General features: G+C 36.8%; 1 protein-coding gene across 1 annotated transcript; it reads left to right on the top strand.

The window, feature by feature from the left end:
- Positions 1-1,373: 1,373 nt before the first annotated feature.
- On the top strand, positions 1,374-25,888 carry LOC132152988 (discoidin, CUB and LCCL domain-containing protein 2-like). Its single transcript, XM_059562051.1, has 15 exons — positions 1,374-1,688; positions 3,364-3,588; positions 5,453-5,590; positions 7,948-7,999; positions 8,106-8,178; positions 19,033-19,166; positions 20,132-20,172; positions 20,375-20,590; positions 20,676-20,800; positions 21,322-21,469; positions 21,550-21,678; positions 23,217-23,310; positions 23,512-23,558; positions 23,638-23,751; positions 23,836-25,888. Exons 1-15 carry the CDS (start codon positions 1,583-1,585, stop codon positions 24,207-24,209), a joined length of 2,016 nt encoding a protein of 671 aa, XP_059418034.1. The 5' UTR covers positions 1,374-1,582; the 3' UTR covers positions 24,210-25,888.
- The last annotated feature ends 8 nt before the right edge of the window (positions 25,889-25,896 follow it).

The following is a 25,896-nucleotide window of genomic DNA, read 5'->3' as shown; positions in this document are numbered from 1 at the left end:
AAAAACAGAAGTCCTGTTATTATTATATTAAGCGTCAGCAAATACTCAGAAGAGATTGTGACATTTTGTTTCCATTTTAAACTCGTTTTTGTGGAGATATATCCTACTTCTTTATGGTATCTGTACTGAGGTTGACCATTTTTACATTGCAGTGGAAAGTATCTTGAAATGTGCACTAAATTTATGTTTGTGGTAACAATCAAAGCCCATGTAGATGTATTAAAACTTCCCAAAGGCTTTAAATGTAGAGTAAATTATGCTTTCCACTCTATAACATCTACACTTTTTCATTTGTAAGGGAATGTGAAATAAAACCTCCAAACCACTGATTTAATTTATAATTGATCTTATAATTATTTTAGCAAAATATCATATTCACAGATATAAGTCATCTTTCCGTGGTTCTTTGAGAATTTGGACATTGTAAAGCCACCATCCTCAAGTAAACTCAAGTAACTGAGCTCCCGCTTCAACAGATATTACATAGAAATTTAAACATGGATCTTTAAAAGAAAGATTCCTATATTTGTAACAGATGCTTTTACAGTACAGGCTAACTCTTTTTTAATGTTTCATTTGAAAAGCTGTTTAAAAACCTGTCAACATTTTCAAGAAACTTCAAAGAAGAAATCAAAGATTGCCTTCATCTCGATGGTCCTCTATACTTCACTACCTATGAGATCAACAAGGTCACACAGAGTGTGGTGAGTTTAATAGTTTTAGATAAATTTGCTTATGTCATCTTATATCATACAACCATGGTGTCAACCAGAAAAACTTAATGGCTACTGTGTGATATTCATAAGAGGCCTATGTCACTATACATTTCATGTCTGACTGAGGATAAACAGTTTGATCAATAAAAGTCTTAATTCAATAATGTATTAAAGTGAATGCAATTTGTCAGTATCTACAATAAATATTTGGTCTTTTTTGTTTTTCCATTTAGGTGTAATAATGTAAAATATAGCCTATGAAATGTCATTATTATTATTATTATTATTATTATTATTTAATAAATCATTATGGCCTATCAATAAGCCATAGAAAATGTTAATTAATGCACAGCTTTTAAAGTTTTAATATAAAATGTAAACTATCTCATTAATAGACCTAATGATAATAATAATAATTTCATTAAAGTAATTAATATTATAATCAGTATTATTATTATTTTAAATATGTAACAACAAAAAATATACATTTATGCACATATTTTACTGTCTTCATGTAAAACAGTTAGTCTAATAATAATAATATAAATCATTGATTTTCACATCTTTCTGTAATGCACAAACAAAACACTTAACTTTCCTTATCCCCAACGATGTATGGAATACCACAGAATTCCCATCTAGGGGCCGCTGTGTGGTGGGAGGAGCGGAAGTTGAGGAAGTCGTGTAATAGATCGGGGAATGAAGAGCCCGTGTTTGTTCTAACGGTGTGCCGCTCAAGAGTCCAGGAAGCGTCAATAAAACCATCCTGATACTAAACACACACACACTCACTCGCGCGCACTTATCAGGACTGTGACTCGATCAGTACACTTTTGCATTATGCATTCGGACTGCAGGCTGCTGGGATGGACGCGTCGGTAATGGTGGGCAGAGGGGCCGGAGGGGCTGCGGTCTTCATCCTGATCGTCTTCATCCTTCTCCTTGGTGCCAGAAGCTCGCGGGCGCAGAAGGGTACGTGGACTTCAGAGGGGGTTAAAGTTTTTATGGGTTGCTAAACTTCTCCTTAACACCTTCACCACCCTGGGTTTTCGGACTGATTGCGGTTTCACAACAAACTAACGTTAGTGGTTAAATAATCGGACTGGTAACTGAAAGGTTGTTGGTTCAAATCCGGGCTCGGTTCATTAACTCACAATTATGTGTTTGATCAAGACACGTAAGTTAACCACACTAGTAAATAACGAAGACAATTAAGTAAGACTGAACCTGTAATAAGTTCACTGGTTAGACACGTACAGCTAAATAATGACGGAGTTTGTGCTGCATACGTGCGCGTGCATTCATGCATTACTTACATTGTTGCTGTGCTACAGCTGGAGCAACAGAAGGACGTGATGACGCAGAGCCTGCCCCGCTGCTTTCCCAAATATGCAGAGAGTTCATGTGCTGTCCAGTGTCAAGCTGTTGCATTTAAACAGAGAAACTAACAGCACACATATTGAGTACTTCTCAAGCAATCCGAGATAACTCAGTAAGTTTTACAAATAAAGAAGTTTTACAAATATTTGAGAAATATCATAAAAATAATGCACACCCATGAGATTAAGATATAATATATCTATCTATCTATCTATCAGTCAGCTATTAAAAAAAAAGTTTGATTCCCACATTGAATGTAGCCAAGACATTCAGATATGTGTTTATACAGAAACTGGATTTTAAATTTTAAGAAACCTACATGAGAAATATATTCAAGGAAACGTGACAACTAGCCACGGTCTCATACTGATCATTATTTGAAACAACTAAAAGTGTCAGAAATATTGTTAAAACTAGCATGACATTTTAGAAATCATGCTGATATGGTGCTCAATAATTTTTTTTATCAGTAGCAATGTTTGAAATAGCTTTAATGCTTTATATTTTTTGTATATAGTATATATATATATATTTTTTGTTTTCAGAATTCTTTGCTGAATAGAAGGTTCTGAAGAACAGCACTGAAATGGATATCTTTAGCAAATGTTTTTACTGTCACTTTGATTAATTTAATAGCTTGCTGAATTAAATTGAAACCTTGCTGAATTAAAGTATAAACAAGGAAAATTCAGTGAAACATGAACATTAGCCCCAGTTTCTCTTATTTTCAGACTGTTATCTGAAATAGCTGGCAGTACTTTCTGGGCATAAAACTTTGGAAATATAAGGTTTGTGTGGGTGGAGTAAAGCTAGGGGAAACATTGAGGCTAGAGGTGTGTGTGTGTGTGTGGATGGGGCTGTTGTTTTTGCTCCGGGGGTCTGAATATTGTCCAGCAAGGATTACGTAACAACAGCGCAAGCTGAGTTTCATTCGGTGTGTAAACGCGTGACAGGCAGCGCAAGCAGCTGCATTGCAATGCGATCTCATCTCTCTCTCTCTCTCTTTCTCTCTCTCTCTCTCTTTCTCTTTTGCATAATTAAGACAAAATTTGGACACTCTATCAAACCTTAGTTTACCTTAAACTATGCTGATTGTACCGCATTAAGATTAGACTGTAATTTCCATAACACTAATAAAGAGTTCCATGCTAAATTATATAACCTTGGAGTAGTATCTTCTTAACATCATGGTGCATGATGTATATATCAAAGTACCTTAGAATCTGAGCTCTGCATGAGTGCTTGATCATTTCTAGATGTTTTTCAGGGGACGGCTGTGGACACACAGTGCTGGGTGTGGGCAGTGGAAGCCTGGCATCTCTGGGGTACCCTCTGTCCTATCCCTCAAACTGTGTATGTGAATGGGAGATCAGCGTGACCACTGGACACACAATCATTGTGCGCATTGCGGATCTTGACATAGACACAAACAACTGCCAAGTGTCTTACCTACGACTCTATAATGGCCACGGACCAGGGCGAATGGAAATTGGTGAGAAATCAGTTGTTGTTGTTTTTTCCTGGTCTTCAGTCAAAGTTGTACTTCCAATATAAATTGAGAGAAAAAAAACTATTTTATGCTGGGAATAAAGTCATTTCCTCTTTTCAATGACTTTAGTTGCCAAAAACTGATATTAAAGTCAATTATGAAATTCTGCAGTGTTGAATTTAATTAAATATCTTTATTGTCATTATATGAAAGCAGTTGTTATCGCATAAGTATAAAACAAAAAATAATTTCAAATAAACCAAATAAAAATAAGAGTAACAAACAGTATAAACTACTTTTTGAGCAATTCACACTGGCAGTTACCTTAATGTTAAAATAATATTTTATAATATATAGTAAAAAGATGTTGTTTACTTGTATATACTTGTATGTTACTTGTATGTTCCTGTGACTCAGTGGTAGAGCATTGTTTTAAACTCATAAAAGGTCATGGGTTCAATTCCCAGGGACCACACATACTGGTAATAAAAGTGTCTGTTAAATGCATAAATGTAAATGTAAATATACAGTATGTCACAATGAGAAGAAAAGATGTTTGCAATTTCCATTTTATACCCACTATAATACCAGGTGTAAACAGCGTCTATATAATGGCAGCAAAACCACCCACTAATGTATGGAGTAGAGCCCGATATTAGGGAGTAAAAAAAAAGGCAGATACCGATATATCGGCCGATATATTATAGTACAGTACCAGTCAAAATTTTGACACTTTCCCATTTGTGTGTCCAGACATTTGACTAGTACTATACAGTATATACATAAACAATGTATATACATAAACACATTATTTGCAATGTTCACTCAAATGTGGTGATCAAACACTTATAATGACATGACATAGATATGTAATGGAGGCAGGGAATTTAACAATTTTAAAATAAACTTTAATATCCAAAATGAGTCTGACATCAATGTACTGAACAGTAAAGTTGAAGTTCAGTTTTATTCATCTTTAATTCAATTCCATTCAACTTTATTCCGTTGAAGTTTATTTCACTTCGGAACATTCATTCACATATTTGCACTACTGTCTTCATACACAGACGAAACTTACTAGAAAAGTGTGAAGTGTGACAATATAGTGGAGCACAGGGCACAAAATAATTCAGGGTTAGTTGTAACACATGTGGTTTGAATATTTATTTTACCATAGTAAAATTTAAATTCTGGCTTAAGAAAATGTTCATCTCAGTTTTTATTATTCATTTAAAATTAGACAAATCTGCTATTATTTTAATTTCCAATCTGTTATTTATTATTTTTAACACTGCGTTGCAATGTGCTTTAATATGAAATTATGTAATTTACAGTATTTACTTTAATAGTATTTACTAGCCCCCGGGATTGCTAGATCGGTCGGTGCCGGACCGCGAATTAAACCACCCCTAACTCCCGAACCCAGGGGGATATCAACGAAGGGGTGGTCTCATTTGAAAGAGGGCCTCTAGACATAAACTCGATATGCGTTTGAGAGAAATTCTCGAGCTGAAGGGATCCCCCTAATTTGGTGGTGATTCGCCACGCCATTACGGAGATATGGCTGTTCAAAGTTTCAATGGTTTTCCATAGACTTAAGCTTTAAAGTGTTTCATTCAGTTAGCCAGTACTAGCAAACAATGGCTCGACAAACCAAGTAATTACACAATTTCAGGCATTTTATCTGCATTATGTTCTGTAAAAAAATAAATAATAATATAAAAATATTTGCTGATATGATGTATTGGGGACGGTCTCATATCGGCCGATAATATCAGCAAAATTATATATCGGTCAGGCTCTAGTACGGAGTGCTGATGAGTAAGTGGAAAATAACTGAAAATTAATCCCATCTCTCTTTCTGCAGTAAAGTTTTGTGGAGGGAGAGAATGGAGAGACGCTGTCATACAGTCTGAGGGGCATCAGGTCACGGTGCAATTCATGAGTGGACCACACAACAACGGCCGTGGCCTCTTCCTCTCCTACACTAAAAGCCAGCACAAGGGTAAGCAGTCAATAAACATTTATTTTTGTCATCAAAGGTAAATAAAAAAAAAAGCACTTATTAAAATAGAAGTATTTTGTAACATTACTGTCATTTTTGAGCAATTTAATCATGCATCCTTGCTGAATAAAAGTATTGCTTTCTAAAAAAAAAATGGTAGTGTACTTATTGTCCTGTATGTGTGAAAGCTTTTGCTTGTATGAATTAGTGTTGACGTAGACTTGGATGTGTCTCAAGATGCAAAAAGGAGCTGCTATGGCAACTGTGTGTGTTTGTTCAGATGAGACTGAGGATCGTCATATGAAACTGATTAGAAAGATTATTTTCAGGAGTGTATGTTTCTGACTGTGAGGGTGTTAGGGTTTTTCCCGGTTCCAGGGTGCGTCCAGAGAGCTTATAAATGGCACGCAGTTAATTTCAAAAGAGTCAATAATTTAAAGTAATTTAAAATGAGAGGAAATTATGTAATGGCTGTTGGTTCTTACTGTACAAAGATTTCACAGTTTTAGAAATGCATCTAAGCATGTTCATTTTCCCCACTTTTTTTTTTGCAAATGTTGATGTTTTCATGTGTGAAACTGGATGTTGCTAAGGTGTTGTGGGCTGTTGCTTATTGCTTATTAAATCTGTAGTTGTAGCTCTGGCCACTCCTTCAGTGTCTTTGGGATTTACATTGCAAGTCAGACTGTTTAGAACGTCAAGTCCAATCAAGTCAAGGTTGTTTATATAGTGCTGTATACAAAACAATTTGCTTCCAAGCAGCTTCAATGTGAGGTGACAATTAAAAAAAAATAACTTCTAGAAATGTATCCATAATAACAATTACGTAATTGCACTACTCTAAATGCTTAGATGCCTAAAGGAAACTTCAGTTTTGACACTTATGAATGCATATGGTGTGTTCACAACATGTTAAATTGCCACAACTACAAGGTTGCGGCTTGTAAAAATTGTCCACTTGTAAACTTGTATTTTCTGAAAGTTTTCTGACTTGTACCACCTGACTGCAGCATCACCATGCAGTACAATTCCAAATAATAGCGTCTTCAACAGTAAAATGTAGTTAAAGGGATAGTTCACCCAAAAATGAAAGTTACCGCATGATTTAATCACCCTCAAGACATTGTAGGTGGATATGACTTTCTTCTTTCAGACGAATATAATCAGTTATATTAAAAAATGTCCTGGCTCTTCCAATATTTATAATGGCAGTCAATGGTGGTCGAGATTTTAAAGCAAAATAAAGAGCATAAATGCATCATGAAAAGTGCTCCACACCGTACCGTACACGCTTTCACAAGAGCGTGGCATTCCAGCGTTGTAGCGTACAATAAGGTTTAAGACATTTGCATTACTTGTTTTGTTGTAGCTTTGTCTGGTTACTCAAATATCATGATTTGTTACATAGATTTAAATTACATACTGTAGATTTGGTCTCTGTTTCTTTTTCGACTGAGAAACAACAGACTAATTAGTACAGAGGATTTTTTTTTTTTTTTTTAAATCTGTCTGTGCGTGTAGTTCAGACACTCGTGTCTGCTGTAGACACGTGTTAGGGTTAGGGGTTTGTTCAAATAACTAGCCTAAAGCATAAGAAAAAGTCATAGTTATTTTCGTTTAATGTCAAATGCTGCAGAAATTTTCAAACTGCTGTGTAAGCACATTTGTGAAGGTGCTCTGTACAGCATGGCACGTCCTCTTAAACCTCCAAATCTTTGGAATCACAGCTGTGCACTTGTGTGTTTGATGTATCTTAACAATGACATTTGCCCTTTGACCTCTGGAGCTGTCTGCGGTCAGGGGTTCACACTGCCATGTGGAGGCTACACCTGTTTACCCCAGTGCTCAGAGACTGTGTGTGTGTGAGAGAGAGAGAGAGAGAGAGAGAGAGAGATCATATTTCCAATGAGTCAGGAAAGAGACAGATGAATCCATGTTGTGGGTGTGAGTAATGGGTACAATAACACCACAAAATACCTTGAACCTGAAATGCGCACACGTGGTCATACACATTCCAGCATTGTGGCAGGAAGTTTTGCAAGGGCGAACACCACTTATATTTTTTTTTTCCAGAAAAGCATAACGGATGTAACTCTAGTTGGTATTGATCTGTTCATTCAGTTGGAGGCTTTTATCCACAAAAATGAAACACAATACACCAGTCTGTTACACCACTTACTGAATGGCCAGTGCGCAGAAAACACACACATACACAACTGCGTATTATCTTTGTGTGGAAGGAAGACATTAATCAATAGTGTCACCATGGCAACCATCTGATGTGCTGCTTTATCTGACAGAGGTAAATGTATTTCAAGAGGGTTCAAAGAAAATGTGTCTCTTTTCTCATCTTTCAGACCTCATCACCTGTCTGGAAAAAGGAAACCACTTCAGTGAAGCGGAGTTCAGGTACCCACATTTATATTTATCATTTATAGCTGCCTGGGGTGTGTGTGTGTGCATGTTCTTGCGTATATGTGTGTCTATGTCTCATTTTGCCATCCTGCATTTGCAGTAAATTCTGTCCTGCTGGATGCCTGACTGATTTCGGAGAGGTTTCGGGAACCATACCGCATGGATACAGAGATGTAAGTATGCCACTACTGAGTGGATGTTAGATTAAAGGGTTAGTTGAGCCAAAAATGAAAATACTGTTATTATTCACTCACCCTCATGTTGTTCCAAACCTGTATGACTTTATTTAAAGAATGGTACAGGAGACATTTTTAGTAATGTGTTAAGCCCAAGTATACAATGGTTTTTTATGTAAATGCTAGTGCATATGTACAGTCGAACACATATGCTGCTTCCCCATTTCCATACAACCATCCTAAATAGTATTCAATATTAGAATGAATGTCTCAAGTCAAAGTGCAGATCCATAGAAATTCTAACGGCTAATACTCTCCACAACCCACTGCATTGGACAAGGATTTGTTTAGAACATCATGAATAAAAAAGTGTTACAAACATGGTGCATATGCTAGAACAATGGTTAAGTAGAGAGGTTTGGATAAAGTGGTTAAGTGATTGTTGAACAATAAGTGATGGTTGAGCGATTAATACTATTATCTAACCTGACAAAAAATATTTAATGTTATCCCCCATTACATTTAATCTGCAACAGTATTGTAACCTTTTATAAAGATACGTTTGGTTGTAAAATTCATCTAAATTCATCATAATGCAAATGCATGAGGAGAGTTCTTTCTTGTCATGAAAACCCACAACTGGCAGGTCAACGTATTACTTCATTTCTCTCTAGTACCGTTGGAGATCAAATAAAACCAATTCTAAAGGATTGACACAGCAGTTTAAACAGTTACAGGATGTACGTAACTAAGTGACAGATTGGTACGTTTAAGACGCAGTTATGACGAAGTAGTATGTCCCAAAGCTTGCCTACATGTCTGCTACACATTCAAAAGTATGTATTTTTTCTTCACAAAATACTTTTAGGGCAAGGTTAGTAGGCAAATTTGGTTGCAGCAGTAGCATTGGGATGCAGCAGTAGCCTTTCAAAGTATGGTCTGTGTACAAACATGCGTGCACTAGAAAGATGAATCCTTGTCCATTATCTGTGCTATTTCTTTCTCTTCAGAAGTCAACCCTCTACATTGCAAGTAAATCTATCACATATGTGACTAAATCTTCATTCTGGCGGCTAAATGATGTTTAATATTAGCCAATGGCTAATAAATTCTCAGATTTTACTTGCCAGTGTGTTAGATGGAGGCTAAGTATAAGTTTAGCACAGATATATTTTCACTCGCGAACAACACTCTGACTGAGGGCTTCAGAGTTTGACTCTCCGTCAGGCAATCTGTGCTTTTTTCAGTTCATCTCAATGGATGCGCAGCGTTCCTATGGAAGTCTTCAGCTTTTAAGAACAGCCGGGTTTTCTGGTAGTGGGTGGAGTTAATGCATAAACGGCAATCTCATTGGCTGGCGCTCACCTATTATCATCCGTTTTGATTTCAGCAAATCAGTTCGAGCAAACGCACAAAACCTGATTAATATTCATGAATCCAGCAGCTCATTAATTCTTAGTAATCCTTAGTGTGTTTTATAGTTCTTATTATGAGAATTTGTATCATTATTATCTTATCAGTATTTTTGTTAGTTACTTTTTCCAAATTATTATTATTTTTATTTTTACAAAGAAAAACTGAATGTCCAAAAAAGCACCACCACCAGTCCATTTAAAATGTTGTTAAAATGACTAATATGCATTCAAACATGGTTATCAAGTTTACTTCTAATTGCTAAAGTTCTATTATTAAATAATACTTGATTATTATAAAGCTTATAAAGCTTTCAGATATTTAAAAAAAGTGCGCCATTTTACAAATAGTTATTATATAATATTTATTATATTATATTCCCCGGGAACACATGATAGGTAAAAATTGATAGCCTGAATGCACTGTAAGTCGATAAAAGTGTCTATATATAATGTATGTCAGTCTGGTGAGTAAACTAAAATATTTACTAGCCAATGGCGAATCAATTGCCAAGGTGTCCGTAGAGGGTTGGAAGTTATGAACACTCACGTATACATTGCATTTCAAGCCTTCATACACTGTAATGAAGAAACTGACTATCATTTAATTATTCACTGATTAGTTTCTCCTCCAGTGAGCTCTCAACTTGAGAATCACTGTGAATGACTGTCATTGAATTCTCTGAGAAGATCTGGCTCGGAAAAACCAGACACCGCTCAGGGACACAAGGAGTTCATGTGCTGTTGCTTCAGCATTATATATATATTTTTTTAATCCTCTTTAACTGCGGTCATTCAGCTCTTTAAAGTAAAGTATTCTCTATGGCTTCATGTTTGAAATGTTCTTTGCATTCTTAAGTGTTTATAAAAGTGTTATTCTTTAAGGAATATATATATATATATATATATATATATATATATATATATATATATATATATATTGATGTAATACAAGTTACAAGGAATTCACTTAGAAATTGTTTATTCAGAGAATTGCATCTTTTTAGTAAACTGGTCAGGAAACTCTTGAAATTGCACAATTGCACACAGCTGTCATGCTAACACGTGATGTTTTAACTGTTTGGTTATACTTTTAAAGCAACAGCATATTTGCAACACTTATTGAATTGATCAGTTCTGCCTGTTTTGTTACCAGGCTTCTATTGTATAAGTGGACCACCTAATGTTTTTACAAATTAAGGTATGAGTCTAAATTATTGTCTGTGGTAAAAGCTGTATTTAACAGAAGAATTTTTCTTTTAGAGCGACCGCACGCTGTGTTAGCCTAGCCGTACATTGATTAGGTCATTGCTGATGACCTCATCACTGCTTTAATTCCTCCTGTTTGCTTTAAACTGTAGATGATTTCATTTTGTCAGTTTGAACACAATAGGTAGTTATCTTCTTGAGAGCGTGTTTCTTACTTGAAAGCAGTGTTTAAGGGTGTATAAATATATGAGTTTGAGGGAAAGACAGAGCGAGAAGCAGACGTTCTTTTGAAGTTGAGTCATTGTAAATGATTTTGTGTGTCAGTTTTAGAGCTCTTGGTCTCCTAGGGGTGTGTTGGTATGTGCGTCTGTGTGTTTGGATGTATGTGCGTGTGTTTTTTATGTGTGTATGACAGCGTGTTTCTCTGGGAGATGTTAGATCAGGTTTGGCTGAATGGTTTTCTAATGCAGACCAGCTGACAACAGTCTTGTTTCTCTGCTCAGATACACCCTCAGAATTAGTATGGGGCCCATATGACGCCTTTATGAACGTGTGTCAAGTCAAGTCACCTTTATTTATATAGCCCTTTAAACAAAATACATTGCGTCAAAGCAACTGAACAACATTCATTAGGAAAACAGTGTGTCAATAATGCAAAATGATAGTTAAAGGCAGTTCATCATTGAATTCAGTGATGTCATCTCTGTTCAGTTAAATAGTGTCTGTGCATTTATTTGCAATCAAGTCAACAATATCGCTGTAGATGAAGTGACCCCAACTAAGCAAGCCAGAGGCGACAGCGGCAAGGAACCGAAACTCCATCCGTGACAGAATGGAGAAAAAAAACCTTGGGAGAAACCAGGCTCAGTTGGGGGGCCAGTTCTCCTCTGACCAGACGAAACCAGTAGTTCAATTCCAGGCTGCAGCAAAGTCAGATTGTGCAGAAGAATCATCTGTTTCCTGTGGTCTTGTCCTGGTGGTCCTCTGAGACAAGGTATTTACAGGGGATCTGTATCTGGGGCTCTAGTTGGCCTGGTCTCCGCTGTCTTTCAGGGCAGTAGAGGTACTTTCTAGGTGCTGATCCACCATCTGGTCTGGATACGTACTGGATCCGGGTGATTGCAGTGACCCTCTGATCTGGATACAGACTGGATCTGGTGGCTACGGTGACCTCGGAATAAGAAAGAAACAGACAAATATTAGCGTAGATGCCATTCTTCTAATGATGTAGCAAGTACATAGGGTGTTATGGGAAGTGTTCCCGGTTCCGGTTTACCTAATTAATGCAGCCTAAAAATCCTTTAACGGATTTGGATATTAAAAGCATATTAGTATGTTATGTGTAAGCCAGGTTAAAGAGATGGGTCTTTAATCTAGATTTAAACTGCAAGAGTGTGTCTGCCTCCCGAACAAAGTTAGGTAGGTTATTCCAGAGTTTAGGCGCCAAATAGGAAAAGGATCTGCCGCCCGCAGTCGATTTTGATATTCTAGGTATTATCAAATTGCCTGAGTTTTGAGAACGCAGCGGACGTAGAGGATTATAATGTAAAAGGAGCTCATTCAAATACTGAGGTGCTAAACCATTCAGGGCTTTATAAGTAATAAGCAATATTTTAAAATCTATACGATGTTAGATAGGGAGCCAGTGCAGTGTTGACAGGACCGGGCTAATAAGGTCATACTGCCTGGTTCTAGTAAGAACTCTTGCTGCTGCATTTTGGACTAGCTGTAGTTTGTTTACTAAGCGTGCAGAACAACCACCCAATAAAGCATTACAATAATCTAACCTTGAGGTCATAAATGCATGGATTAACATTTCTGCATTTGACATTGAGAGCATAGGCCATAATTTAGATATATTTTTGAGATGGAAAAATGCAGTTTTACAAATGCTATAAACGTGGCTTTCTAAGGAAAGATTGCGATCAAATAGCACACCTAGGTTCCTAACTGATGACGAAGAATTGACAGAGCAACCATCAAGTCTAAGACAGTGTTCTAGGTTATTACAAGCAGAGTTTTTAGGTCCTATAAAACACCTATAACACCTCTGTTTTTTTTTCAGAATTTAGCAGTAAGAAATTACTCGTCATCCAGTTTTTTATATCGACTATGCATTCCATTAGTTTTTCAAATTGGTGTGTTTCACCGGGCCATGAAGAAATATAGAGCTGAGTATCATCAGCATAACAGTGAAAGCTAACACCATGTTTCCTGATGATATCTCCCAAGGGTAACATATAAAGTGTGAAGAGTAGCGGCCCTAGTACTGAGCCTTGAGGTACTCCATACTGCACTTGTGATCGATAGGATACATCTTCATTCACTGCTACGAAATGATGGCGGTCATATAAGTACGATTTAAACCATGCTAATGCAAAAGAACATTGTGGTCAATTGTGTCAAACGCAGCAGTAAGATCCAATAAAACTAATAGAGAGATACACCCACGATCAGATGATAAGAGCAGATCATTTGTAACTCTAAGGAAAGCAGTCTCAGTACTATGATACGGTCTAAATCCTGACTGGAAATCCTTACATATACCATTTTTCTCTAAGAAGGAATATAATTCTGAGGATACAACCTTTTCTAGTATCTTGGACAGAAAAGGGAGATTCGAGATTGGTCTATAATTAACTAGTTCTTTGGGGTCAAGTTGTGGTTTTTTGATGAGAGGCTTAATAACAGCCAGTTTGAAGGTTTTGGGGACATATCCTAATGACAATGAGGAATTAATAATAGTCAGAAGAGGATCTATGACTTCAGGAAGCACCTCTTTTAGGAGCTTAGATGGTATAGGGTCTAACATACATGTTGTTGGTTTAGATGATTTAAAGGCCATGTTGCAGGTTAACCACCACTTTCGATTAATGGGTACATAAATCACTCAATATATGTATATCATTTTTAAAATGTCTCAAAAATAGTTTTAAAGACCTATTTTTTAAGTTTTTGGTATTAACGTTTTTTTTATGCAACTCGGCGATGACGTCACGTTGGGGAGAAGTTGAGGAAAGGTAGCCTCAGCCTAGTATGACATGCCGCGTTCCAGGCAACCCGTAACCCGTGTTTTTCCAACCTTAAACCCGTGAAAGTGCACAGGAACGGCAATCAAACTCGTGACTTCCCACCCGTGAACTCGTGTCTCGTACTAGATCGATGTACTACGAGTTCCGAGGTCACACCGCACGCAAAACAACAATGACAGCCCCTACGGATAATACTGCCTACGGATGCAGTTTATGCAAGTGGCACACATTGAAAAAACGATTTTAGGTCAATGTACCGTTGCAATAAAAAAAAAAAATCTAGTTACAATTCCTTGCACTCAGAAAGTTTGGCGTAACTTGCCTGGAACGGTACAAAGTCATTAGTCGTGGTATGAAATAGTGATTACGAGCTCAAAAACATGCCTGGAACGCAGCATCAGAACTAACGTTATAGCGACTGACTGGGATGAGGAAGAGGTGGCAAGAGCCAACATGTATGATGACCTGCAGCTGTGTAATTTCGAACCTGCCAGACGTGAGAGGGCAAATGAGGAATTGCCAGGAACTGATGTCCGTCAAAGCTTATTAAATGCATGGTCCGAGGAGAATGAGTGGAGAGTTGGTGAAGTGTCCTGGTGAGTTGCTATCATTTAGCATCGCAGCAATGAGCACTGGAGCTAGTCTACGAGCAGCAGTGCACAATAACGACACACACACACACACACACATATATATATATATATATATATATATATATATATATATATATATATTATTAATTTATTTTATTTTTTTACTGTCAATGAGCAGCACCGAGTGAAAAAAAAATAAACGTTTTCTTTATATCTTGTGGCAGTGATCATGACGTTAGTTCAGATAAGTACCGGTAACCTTTGTCATAGTGTCGTAGAACTGGTAAACGTTGTCTTTGTCATCTAGAAATAGAAGGCATCATGCTAGCTATATGGACGTTTCTAAGCGTTTATCTCTTCCTCCGGTGAAAATGTTGTTGCAAACGTAGCCGCGTGTGTGTCGCTGTGTTTGGCAGGTGCTTGTGTGGGCGGTGCTGTCCCATGGAAACTGCGCTGAAAAGCTTGTGCTGTAGGGAAGTGAGTGCGTTTGGGTCGCTGTTGGTCGATATCCATCTATCTATCTGTCTGTCTGTCTGTCTATCTATCTATATATGTAGTCTATCTATATATATGTATTTATCTATAATCTGCGCTATCTGAATACTCTCGTCTACTACTCGTCTCTCTCTAGTCACTCTCAATGCTCTCAAGGCGGGCTTTGGTAAATTCTCTCCCCAACGTGACGTGATGCAATGCATTGTGGGGGAAAGGAGACCGCTGTAAGATAGTACCTACTTTTTCGTATTATATTCCGTTTTGTGATACCCAACAACATAAAATACAATGGATAACAGTTTAAATGTTTATTACCAACAAGAAAATTGCACAAATTCGTAAAAATTTTTACCCTGCAACACGGCCTTTAACAAGTTTATACAATTCTTCCTCTCCTATAGTAGAGAATGAGAGTAACTGTTCCTCAGGGGGTCTATAGTGCACTGTCTGATGCGATACTGTAGCTGACGGCTGAATGGTTGCAATTTTATCTCTATGAACTACTTTACTACTAAAATCGATACTATTAAAGTCATTACTGCTGTGGTGTTGGGAAATGTCAACACTTGTTGAGGCTTTATTTTTCGCTAATTTAGCCACTGTATTGAATAAATACCTGGGGTTATGTTTGTTTTCTTCTAAAAGAGTAAAAAGGAATCTGATCTAGCAGTTTTTAATGCTTTTTTGTAGGATAGGTTACTTTCCCGCCAAGCAATACGAAATACCTCTAGTTTTGTTTTCCTCCAGCTGCGCTCCATTTTTCGGGCTGCTCTCTTTAGAGTGCGAGTATGCTCATTATACCATGGTGTCAAACTGTTTTCCTTAACCTTCCTTAAGCATAGAGGAGCAACTGTATTTAAAGTGCTAGAAAAGAGAGAGTCCATAATTTCTGTTACATCATCAAGTTGTTCTGAGGTTTTGGATATGCTAAGGAATTTGGATACATCAGGAAGATAACTTAAAAAGCAGTCTTTTGTGGTAGAAGTGATGGTTCTTCAATACTTGTAACAAGAAGTAGAATTTACAATTTTGGCTATATGAAGTTTGCACAAAACTAAATAATGATCTGAGATATCATCACTTGGCTGCATAATTTCAACACTATCAACATCAATTCCATGTGACAGTATTAAATCTAGAGTATGATTTCGACAATGAGTAGGTCCTGAAACGTGTTGTCTAACTCCAATAGAGTTCAGAATGTCTATAAATGCTGATCCCAATGCATCTTTTTCATTATCAACATGGATATTAAAATCACCAACTATTAAAACTGTATCTGCAGCCAGAACTAACTTGGATGTAAAATCACCAAACTCTTTAATAAAGTCTGTATGGTGCCCTGGTAGCCTGTATACAGTAGCCAGTACAAACATAACAGGGGATTTATCATTAACATTTGTTTCTCTGGATAATGTTATATGAAGCGCCATTACTTTAAACGAGTTATACTTGAAGTCTGCCCTCTGCCCTCTGAAATCCTGAAAAGGTTGTTATAAATTGAAGCAACACCTCCCCCCTTTGCCTTTTAGACGCGGCTCATGTTTATAACAGTAATCTTGGGGGGTGGACTCATTTAAAATAATGTAATCATCAGGTTACATTATGATCAGTGATCATATTATTTACAAAAAGTGTTTTCGTAGAAAGGGATCTGATATTCAATAAGCCAAGTTTTATCATTTGTTTATCCATATTGCATCTGTTTTTTGTTTGTTGAACCTCAATTAAATTGTTAATCTTAACTTGGTTTGGACGTTTTTTTGTATTTTCTAGTTCGGGGAACAGACACAGTCTCTATAGTGTGATATCTAGGTGAAAGAGTCTCTTTCACCTAGATATCACATTTTTATTTTTATAAAAATAAAAACAGCTACACGGAGCTACGATTAGCTACAGAAGGCCAACAGGAAGTAGAGAAAACACTGTCCAACAGCGACACCCGCAGTCAGGGAGTGACAAACAAACAAGTGTGTGTGTGCATGTGTGCGCAACGTTGTTTGTGGCGAGAGCAGTGTTTTATTTTGCCCAGAGGAAGTGGTGTATGTTTGCGGTGTCGTTGTGTGTGGGTGTTGAAAGTTTGCCTAGTGTTTGTGGGTGTTGAGAGTTTTTCTAGTGTTTGTGGTCTCTTTTTGGTTTGGAGTCCCAACTGTGTGTGTATGTTTAATCAGAACTGTCATTTTTTTTCTTTTTAAACTAGCAATTTTACTATTTTTCTAGTGCCAGACAGCAAGTGGCTCTGGACATATACACATTGAGGTTATTTTCTTGAAGTCCTTCTGGGAAGTTCCTACTTATGAGTTTGGAAATCGTGATTTCAGCATGATGTGCATTCGAGTGCTACCGAGAATATACAGTATGTGTGCCATAAAACACGCATCTGTGGATCAGATTGTTTAATTGTTTATTAGGACTGTTTTTTTTTTTTTTTACAGGACTATAAGACTGATTTAAATCCGTTTGAATTTATTGCATTCACATGCACAACTGACATTTCTGTTGATTTGTTTATGTGATTAATTGTGAAAGCCTTGGACACATTAGGCAAGTTAGGAAAGACAGGGAGCTTTTAAGGCCCTTAAATAGAGGGAGGAATGCACATAAGGTGTGTAAATGGTACTTGCATTTTGTCCTTTATGTGCTGCCACAGAAGATGGCAAATGTGGTACATTTCCTGTCTCCTCATAAGCTGCTAAATGAGTTGTATTTTCTGACAATTTATCTCTATTCTTCATCAATAGTTCACAAAATCCAGGCAGAATTACACTGTATTGTCAACATTCACAATTGAAACTCAACCAATTCCAAGTTGCATCTGACCTGATTCTTTTAATGGACACAAACATATTTGGTTATTTATTTGAGCGTCAACTGCAACTAACAGCTGAATTCATTAAGAATTCACATTGACAGCCAATTTTTCAGTTGGTTTCAAATGTTCAAAAAGAGAGCAGAAAAAAAGCAAGCAGAATAAATTTTAATTGTGTCATAATTTACCTTGTGTCAATCCTAACCTGTATAACTAACTTCCTCCTGAGAAAAAAAAGATGATATTTTGGAAAAAGTGTATACAATGAAAATCTTATTTTTTGGCCCTCTATGACATCCATTACATGATCAAAAAAACAAAAAAAAAATTGTGTTCCACATGCAGAAGAAATAACGTCATACAGGTTTGGAGCAACATGAGGGTGATTAAAGGATTATCCCTTTAATGAGCAAATTAAATGGTGGATGTCTGTCAGCTGTAGTTTACTGAGAATTACAGGATAATAATAATGCATTTCTGGTCGCCAATGTTAGTTTCTTGAAAAACATCTCATATGTTGGTATGGTTACCACTATGTTAGCGGTTCTGAGTTTATAAGAGCAACTCATTTATTCTGTACACAACACTGAAATAAACTACTGTTCAAAAGTTTAAGGTCGTAAGATAAAAAAAAATGTTTTTGAAAGAAGTTTCTTATGCTTACCAAGGCTACACTTGTTTAATAATGTGAAAAAGTATTATTAATATTGATAAAATAGTAATCATTTGAAATATTATCACAATGTAAAATAACTGTTTTCTACATTATCTTTCAGAAGTCATTTAAAAACACTGATTTGGTGCTGAAGAAACATTTCTTATTATAATCAATGTTGAAAACAGTTGTGCTGCTTAATTACTTTGTGGATTTTTTTTTTTTGAGGATTCTTTGATTAATAGAAGGTTTAGAAGAACAGCATTTATTTGAGATGGAAATCTTTTGTAACATTACCGATATATTTACTGTCACTTTTGATCAATTTCATGTGTCCTTGCTGAATAAAAAATATAAATTTCTTAAAAAGAAAATGAACCAAGCCCAAACTTATGAATAGAATCGCGTGTGTGTATTTGGCCTGTAAGAAGACTGTATGTGCATGTTTTTTGTGTAAGTCTCAGTCTAAACTTTGGAAGAAGTTAGTCTAATGAATCATATGTCATTCTTTATCACAGTGGCATAAATGATAACACTGCAGTTCTGCTTCAAGGATGCGACCTCATTGTGCCAAGTCACAGCTTGTGGGTTTAAGGATAGTGAGTCAGTGTCAGCTGTCCTAATGTCTCACCGTCTCTTTCTGCAGTCTTCTCCTATCTGTCTGGCCGGTATTCATGCGGGTGTGGTCTCCAACACTCTGGGGGGGCAAATCAGTGTGGTCAGCAGCAAAGGCATCCCACACTACGAAAGCTCACTGGCCAACAATGTGACATCTGTGCCGTGAGTAACCCATTTGCATTCTTGCTGGCTTTCTTCATGGGAAAATCTCTTTCATTTGATTACAGGGCTTGCAAGGCAGTGTAGTATTGAAATTCCTCTTAATTTGCTTTTCTGAGTCTTTCTGCAAATCAATTACTTTTAACTTTTTAATGCCCTTTTTTCCCTTTTCTATCTATCTATCTATCTATCTATCTATCTATCTATCTATCTATCTATCTATCTGTGTGGGGGGAGTTAAAATGGATATTTAAAAAGTAAATATTGTATATTAAAATATGTGTATTAAAAGTAAAATCCGTCTTTCTTGAACTTGCAATTAAAAGTTGGAAAATAAATTTTATCTAAGCTTTATTTATATTATAGTTAATATTGTGTTATTATTATTATTTTATTATTTACTCATATATTTTTTTTTTGTTCAGTATTTTGCAAGAGCGTATAGAAGTGAATTAAGTACTTTCATGAACAGCAAAGTGGCACATGGATTCATCTTTTTTATTATGAATTGAGCGTTGCCATAGGAACGAACAGTTTGTGAGTCAGAGGACCTGAACTGCTCTAAACTGTCATCTGGTAATTATGGTAATTCAGACATGACGTGAACACAGCTTAAACGACAGCTTAACATTTGCATACTTGATGCATTTATTTGGAGCTAACTGTGGTTGTCTACACCGCAAAGATGATATTATGTTGTTTGTTGATTCTCGTGCACAGCCAGTGGAAAACTAGATGCATGCTGTGTGCAAAACACCTCTGATGCAGCATTTCATTTATACAGAATCAAAGCTCAAACCTTAAACTTAGTAAAGCATTTTACTGCCTTGCAACCACTGGTATTTATTTCTGTTTGGAAATGCAAATCCAGTTTGATTTGAGTTCTCTCTTTGAGGTTTTTTTTGTGTGTAATAAACTGATTGATTGGTAAAAAGAATGACAGCTCTGCGTCTTTGTCCCTCTTACAGTGGAAATCTCTCCCCCAGCCTTTTTACTTTCAAGACTAGCGGTGAGTGAATCAGTAATGTATATAAAAAAAAAATGTATTATAACTTTAATTTAATAATGAAAAGGAGAAATATAATAGAGATTTTACATACTTTAATAAAGTTTTTTTTTTTTACAAAATTCTTTATTCCTGTCACTTCTAAAGAAATGCCCAACACATTGATGATCTAATAATAGAACCTTTAATTTTCACTCTCTTTAAGGTTGCTATGGCACTTTGGGATTGGAGTCAGGGGTGGTCAGTGATTTTCAGATCACAGCCTCCTCAGAGTGGGAATGGGGCGGTCACGGAAAGGAGCCCACTGTCTGGGGCCCCACAGGGGCTCGCCTCAAATCACCGGGACGTCCGTGGGCAGCAGCCAACAGCGACACAAAAGAATGGATTCAAGTGGACTTGAAGAAAGAAAAAAAAATAACAGGTAGAGTTTGTGAGAGAGCGAAAGAAAGGATCAGTGTGTTTGCATCTGTATCTTGAATGGTCAATCATTTGCATCTGCCTCTCAGGTATAACCACCACTGGCTCCAGCCTCCAAGAATATCAGTTTTACATTTCAGCCTATGAGGTGTTTTATAGCCATGATGGACAGCAGTGGAAACCCTATCAAGAAGTGGGATCAGATAAAAACAAGGTGTGGAGGATTGTTTGTATTGTGTTAGCTTAACTGTTCCAAAATCTTTTAAGAAAGGATCCTAACCATCAGAAACTTTATAAATGAATGATTTGGAATGTTCTACGTTGGCAGCAAAGCCACTGTGCACAGAATACTTGACTTTCAATTCATTTCAACAGATATTTATATTACCCTAATTGAATTTAAGGCACCATACATTGACTAGCATTTCCAGTGCAGTAGGTTTTGAAGCAGACCATGTGTTTTGTTCCTAATCTTCTTTTGTGTTTGGGGGTATTATAGAACTGCTGCAGAATGACATCACTGTTTGTATATTTCCAGGAAAAAGGGTTTCACCTTCCTGAGGTTTAAGGAGCCTGAAATTAAAGTGCACTCTGTTGTCATTAATAATAAATGTCCATTGACTGTCAGTGAGCTTAACGAGAACCGCATTGATTAGGCGTAAATAAGATGGACCTTGGTATGAGGCCAAATGTTCTTTGTTGCCAAGACAATGTGTCCTTGTGTCTCTGTAACAGATTTTCCAAGGCAACACCAACTATCTCCATGAAGTGCGGAACAACTTTATTCCTCCAATTGAAGCACGCTTTATCAGAATATGTCCCTTGCAGTGGCACCAAAGGATCGCCCTTAAAATGGAGCTGCTGGGCTGCCAACCTCATGCCGGTGAGACTAATCAGAGAAAGTGTCCCATTTTTGGCTAACTATCTGTGCTTAATATGATTGGACCTCTTTCTGTTGGTCAGCGAGGCCAAGAATCTTCCATTCAGCTCCTCCTCCCCCTCGCAGAAAAAGCACAGTGCCCCCCCTACAGGAGAGGACGACACACACACCCAACATCCGAAACACCACCATGCCTCCGCACTCTCACGATGGTAAGAACTAGGGGTGTAACGGTACGCAAAAATCACGGTTCGGTACGTACCTCGGTTTTAAAGTCACGGTTTGGTTCATTTTCGGTACAGTAAGGGAAAGAAATGCAAACATTAAACTGCAGGTTGTTTATTACTATAAACTTTTTTTAACAATTTGTTTACATTTTTTTTAAAACACTTTTTAATAATAATAATAATATATATATATATATATATATATATATATATATATATATATATATATATAATAAAAAAAGAATAAGAAATAAAATACTGCTGCAAAATAAAATATAAAAAAAGAATAAGAAATAAAATACTGCTGTTCTCCACTAAATAAAATACTCTGTCTCAAACCAATATCATATAATAAAATATAATGAAAAATATAAATAAATAACTATGATTACAGTGCAGCATTACCAATCCCAGCTTGTAGTCCTGCTCATATTTAAAATATATATATATGTAGCAACAACAGTTTCAGTTTTTAGACCTGCTCAGATTTCGTTATAGCGTTGGCCCGATCGCAATTAAGAGCAAAGGTCTGTTTAAATGCCGACGGGAGCTGCATTTGAATTACGGTCATTTTTTTTCCTAGTTGTTGTGATGTTCACACTCGCGTGATGCCTTTTGAAAACTTTAGAATCAGCTGCAGGGCAGGATTTGCGCTGAACGCGGAGACTTCCGCCACTTAATATGTTCGTGTGGAAACACGAAAATGTACCTATGTTCCGCACACAAAATATTGCATTCGGTCATTCGGTAAACACGTGCACCGTACCGAAAGCCCTCTACCGAAACGGTCCGGTACGAATATACGAACCGTTACACCCCTAGTAAGAACACAGTTCATTTAGTTATTTAACATATGAGCTTTGTAATAAACATTAGTGAGCTGCCTTGCTGTCTATATATAGGCATCTACTTTCTTAGGGGTCATTCGTTCACACAGAATGCACTCAAGGCCTTTTAACCTGCCCGCTGGGTTTTTAGAATGCTGTCATGAGCGAGCAGTGAATGCGATGGTCAATCACTTTACATAGAAAAACAATGAAAAAGCAGCACACTGGAAGGCAAAAGCATATTCTGTGTGAACGGCCCCTCAGGCAGCATTCTTGGTGAAATGGAACCTCAAAAATGTCTGAATTTAAGATGTTTTATCTAGGCAGCAAACTTGCTTTTCACATGCTTCTCATATGAAGTGCACACATTTCAGACATTTCTGTTAATTCCTGTTGATTCTCATTTAAGCATGTTGCTAAGTTAACAACTATAATTACTCTAATTATAAAAATACAAATTGCATGGAAAAAAATGGGTGAAACAGCCCAATTTTAATGAGTTCTTTTATCCATCTTTCATTCTTGTTTAATACTGAATACAATATTTAACGTCAGTATATTTGCAGCAATCTTGATTTCAGTGTTTTATTATTCATTTATTTAAACAAAACAGTATAAATATTAATATTTAACTACATTTTGATAACTACGCTAACAGAAGATTGATGATAATAATGTGCTGTGTAAATGTAACAGAAGTGGCGCTGGTGGCAGTGTTGGTTCCTGTATTGGTGGTGGTCCTGACAACCCTGGTGTTAGTGATGGTGTGCTCATGGCTGTGGAAGAACAGGTCAGTAAAACATTTCAATATCTTAACAAATTATTGGATTTCTGAATAGTTTTTAAAAATCACCAAGAGATCATTACGCTACAATATTTTAGCCACATATTAAAACCTTGTTGTGCATGAACATTTTAAACTAAATATGAATAGCCTTAAAGGACAACCCATTTGAGATAACATCTTCACCATCTGTATTCAAACCTACAGAAAAAGCCCAGAGGTGACTTACGAACTTCCACACTGGGAGCGCACAGGTGCGTCTGTTCTCAGTTGTTTACTCTTTTGCATCAACACCTAAATTAATTATTAAACATGCATGGATGTGTGTTTTAGTGTGGTGGAAGAGTATGAAACAGTTGCTGCCCTCTAAGTTGGATGGAGAAGACTGTGTTCGTTACAGTACCACGGCACGAGTAGACCACCAGAGACCCCGGGTGGTGCCTGCAGGTAAGCATACAAACAAACTGGTGAAATTAGTTTTATGTTCTCCAACAAACCATTGAACAATCTGTTTTCTGCCCATCCATGTAGAATATGCCCAACCGCTTGTCACCGGTACTATGGCCTCTCTTGGACAAAGGTCAACGTTTAAGCCCGAAGAGGCTGGTGGCCCCGAGTATGATGCACCTATTCCCCCGGAACATTACCATGCTTACGCTGAGCCCCTTCCTGCTTCTGGCACTGAATACGCTACGCCAATCATGATTGACAGGGCTAACCACCTATCAGGAGGCACTCTACCATTCAGGGCGCGTAGTTTAGTGGCTCGGACAGACAGCAGCCAATCAGCAAGCTCAGCCTATGACACACCCAAGAGCACATCTGATCAAGCCACACCCACAGAGGGACAGTTGTACCAAGTGCCACAGAATAGCCACAGTGCACAGTCTCAGAACAAAGACTGACCAATCACAAAAGGGCGGACCCATTTGGAAACCCTGGGCTGAACACTACCTTTCCCAGAAATCTGCAGATCAGATCAGAATGTGCCGTCTCAAATTGTACACCGTGTAAGTCCTATCACTGAAATAACACACAGGAATGTCAGGAGAGAGAGAACAGCAGAGATATCGTTACACTACTGTGTTCTGTAAGTGTTGTGTGTGTTCATACGTCTAAATGTGTGTGTACGAGTGCATATATGTGACTGTGCTCTGCTATCAAACTGTGAGTCCTTAGATATCTGTGCATTTTTTCTGAGAGCGGAGATGTATTCATCTTGATTGCTCATTGTAAGGCACATTTTTCCCTTTAGGCAAAGATATATTCCGCCCTCACAGAATAATGATCACATTTAAAATTAATAGACAAACACTCTTATAACACTGTGATTCATTTTGCACTGTTGTATTGTATTCTGATGTTACATAGGTGCCTTCTTTGTGACATAGCTACACAGGCCTGTGCTGCTTCCTCTAGTTCTGTTCCAAAACCTAGTGAGTAAACTTGCCTACATAGACATCTGCCTTAACAATGCAGCATACTAACTTATAGGGGTGTATATCTGGCATTGATTTTCTTAGCCAAAGATACAATATTTGCCCGTACCTTAAAACATGCCTTGACTTGGATAGTTTAATAGATACAGGGGTCGGCGATCAATATATCAATATTATGATGTTACGTGTCCATTTTTTTTTCTTTTTTTTACTCACAAATCCAGTCAAAATATAACATGAACATATAATTAAAATCTCTGAAAATTGCAATTCCTGTATCTTCGACAAAAAAATCAAGTCGCACATGTCAAGAACATCAGTAATCTAATGACAGCAATGACAACAGTCAAAGAAGTGTTTCAGTCTTCTGTGCAAATCTAGTGTCCCCATTAAGAAATACATCCAAATTAGGTACTCTGTTGTTGAAACAATATATTTATACAGAAAAATAAATGTATTTTATATATAAACAAATGTCAAAAATACGGTTAAAGCTTAAAATATTTGATTAAAGCTCAAGTGACAATTTGATGTCTTATTATCACAAACAGTTTTTCTAGTAAACATTTAGATATTTCAAAAATATATAGCTTTAACATTGCATTGATGCACCATATCTTAAGTAACTGATTTAAAGCTTGAATACACAACTTTTGTCCTGAATTTTGCCCCAATTTACAATCTGGAAAAATCAATGCTTGTTGCCGAAAAAGTCAGAGTCAGTCTACAAATTTGAAGTGACTGATTTCACATAAAATTGTGTAGTTTATGATGACCACAAACTCCCAATGGTGCCCAGTTTTTCCTCTGTAACCAAAGTCTGCAAATGTGTGATGCCTAGTGTTAAAGATCTTGTAGTGTATTCCAGCCATTATATGGAAACTTAGGGGTAACTATTTTGGAATGCTTTAGAATGGTTAGCATGTTGCTAAGCTAACTCCTAAGCAGTCTAATAAGCACAAAAATAAATTTTACACACAAATATTGGGCAAAATAGTCAGTTTTTACATACATTTAACTAGTTAGGCTATAGACAGTTTTCATTATTGAATGATGTGGTTATTTATAATTATCAAGATATTTGTTACAACTTGTCAGCCATCTTGGATGAACTTTTTTTACTGAACTCACTGCAATGTGCACTGCTTTTTTG

The sequence above is a fragment of the Carassius carassius genome, chromosome 11 (assembly GCF_963082965.1).
Source record: "Carassius carassius chromosome 11, fCarCar2.1, whole genome shotgun sequence".
Classification (NCBI taxonomy): Eukaryota; Metazoa; Chordata; class Actinopteri; order Cypriniformes; family Cyprinidae; genus Carassius; species Carassius carassius.
The sequence above is the reverse complement of the archived record's forward strand: the minus strand, read 5'-3'. Positions and strand labels throughout refer to the sequence as shown.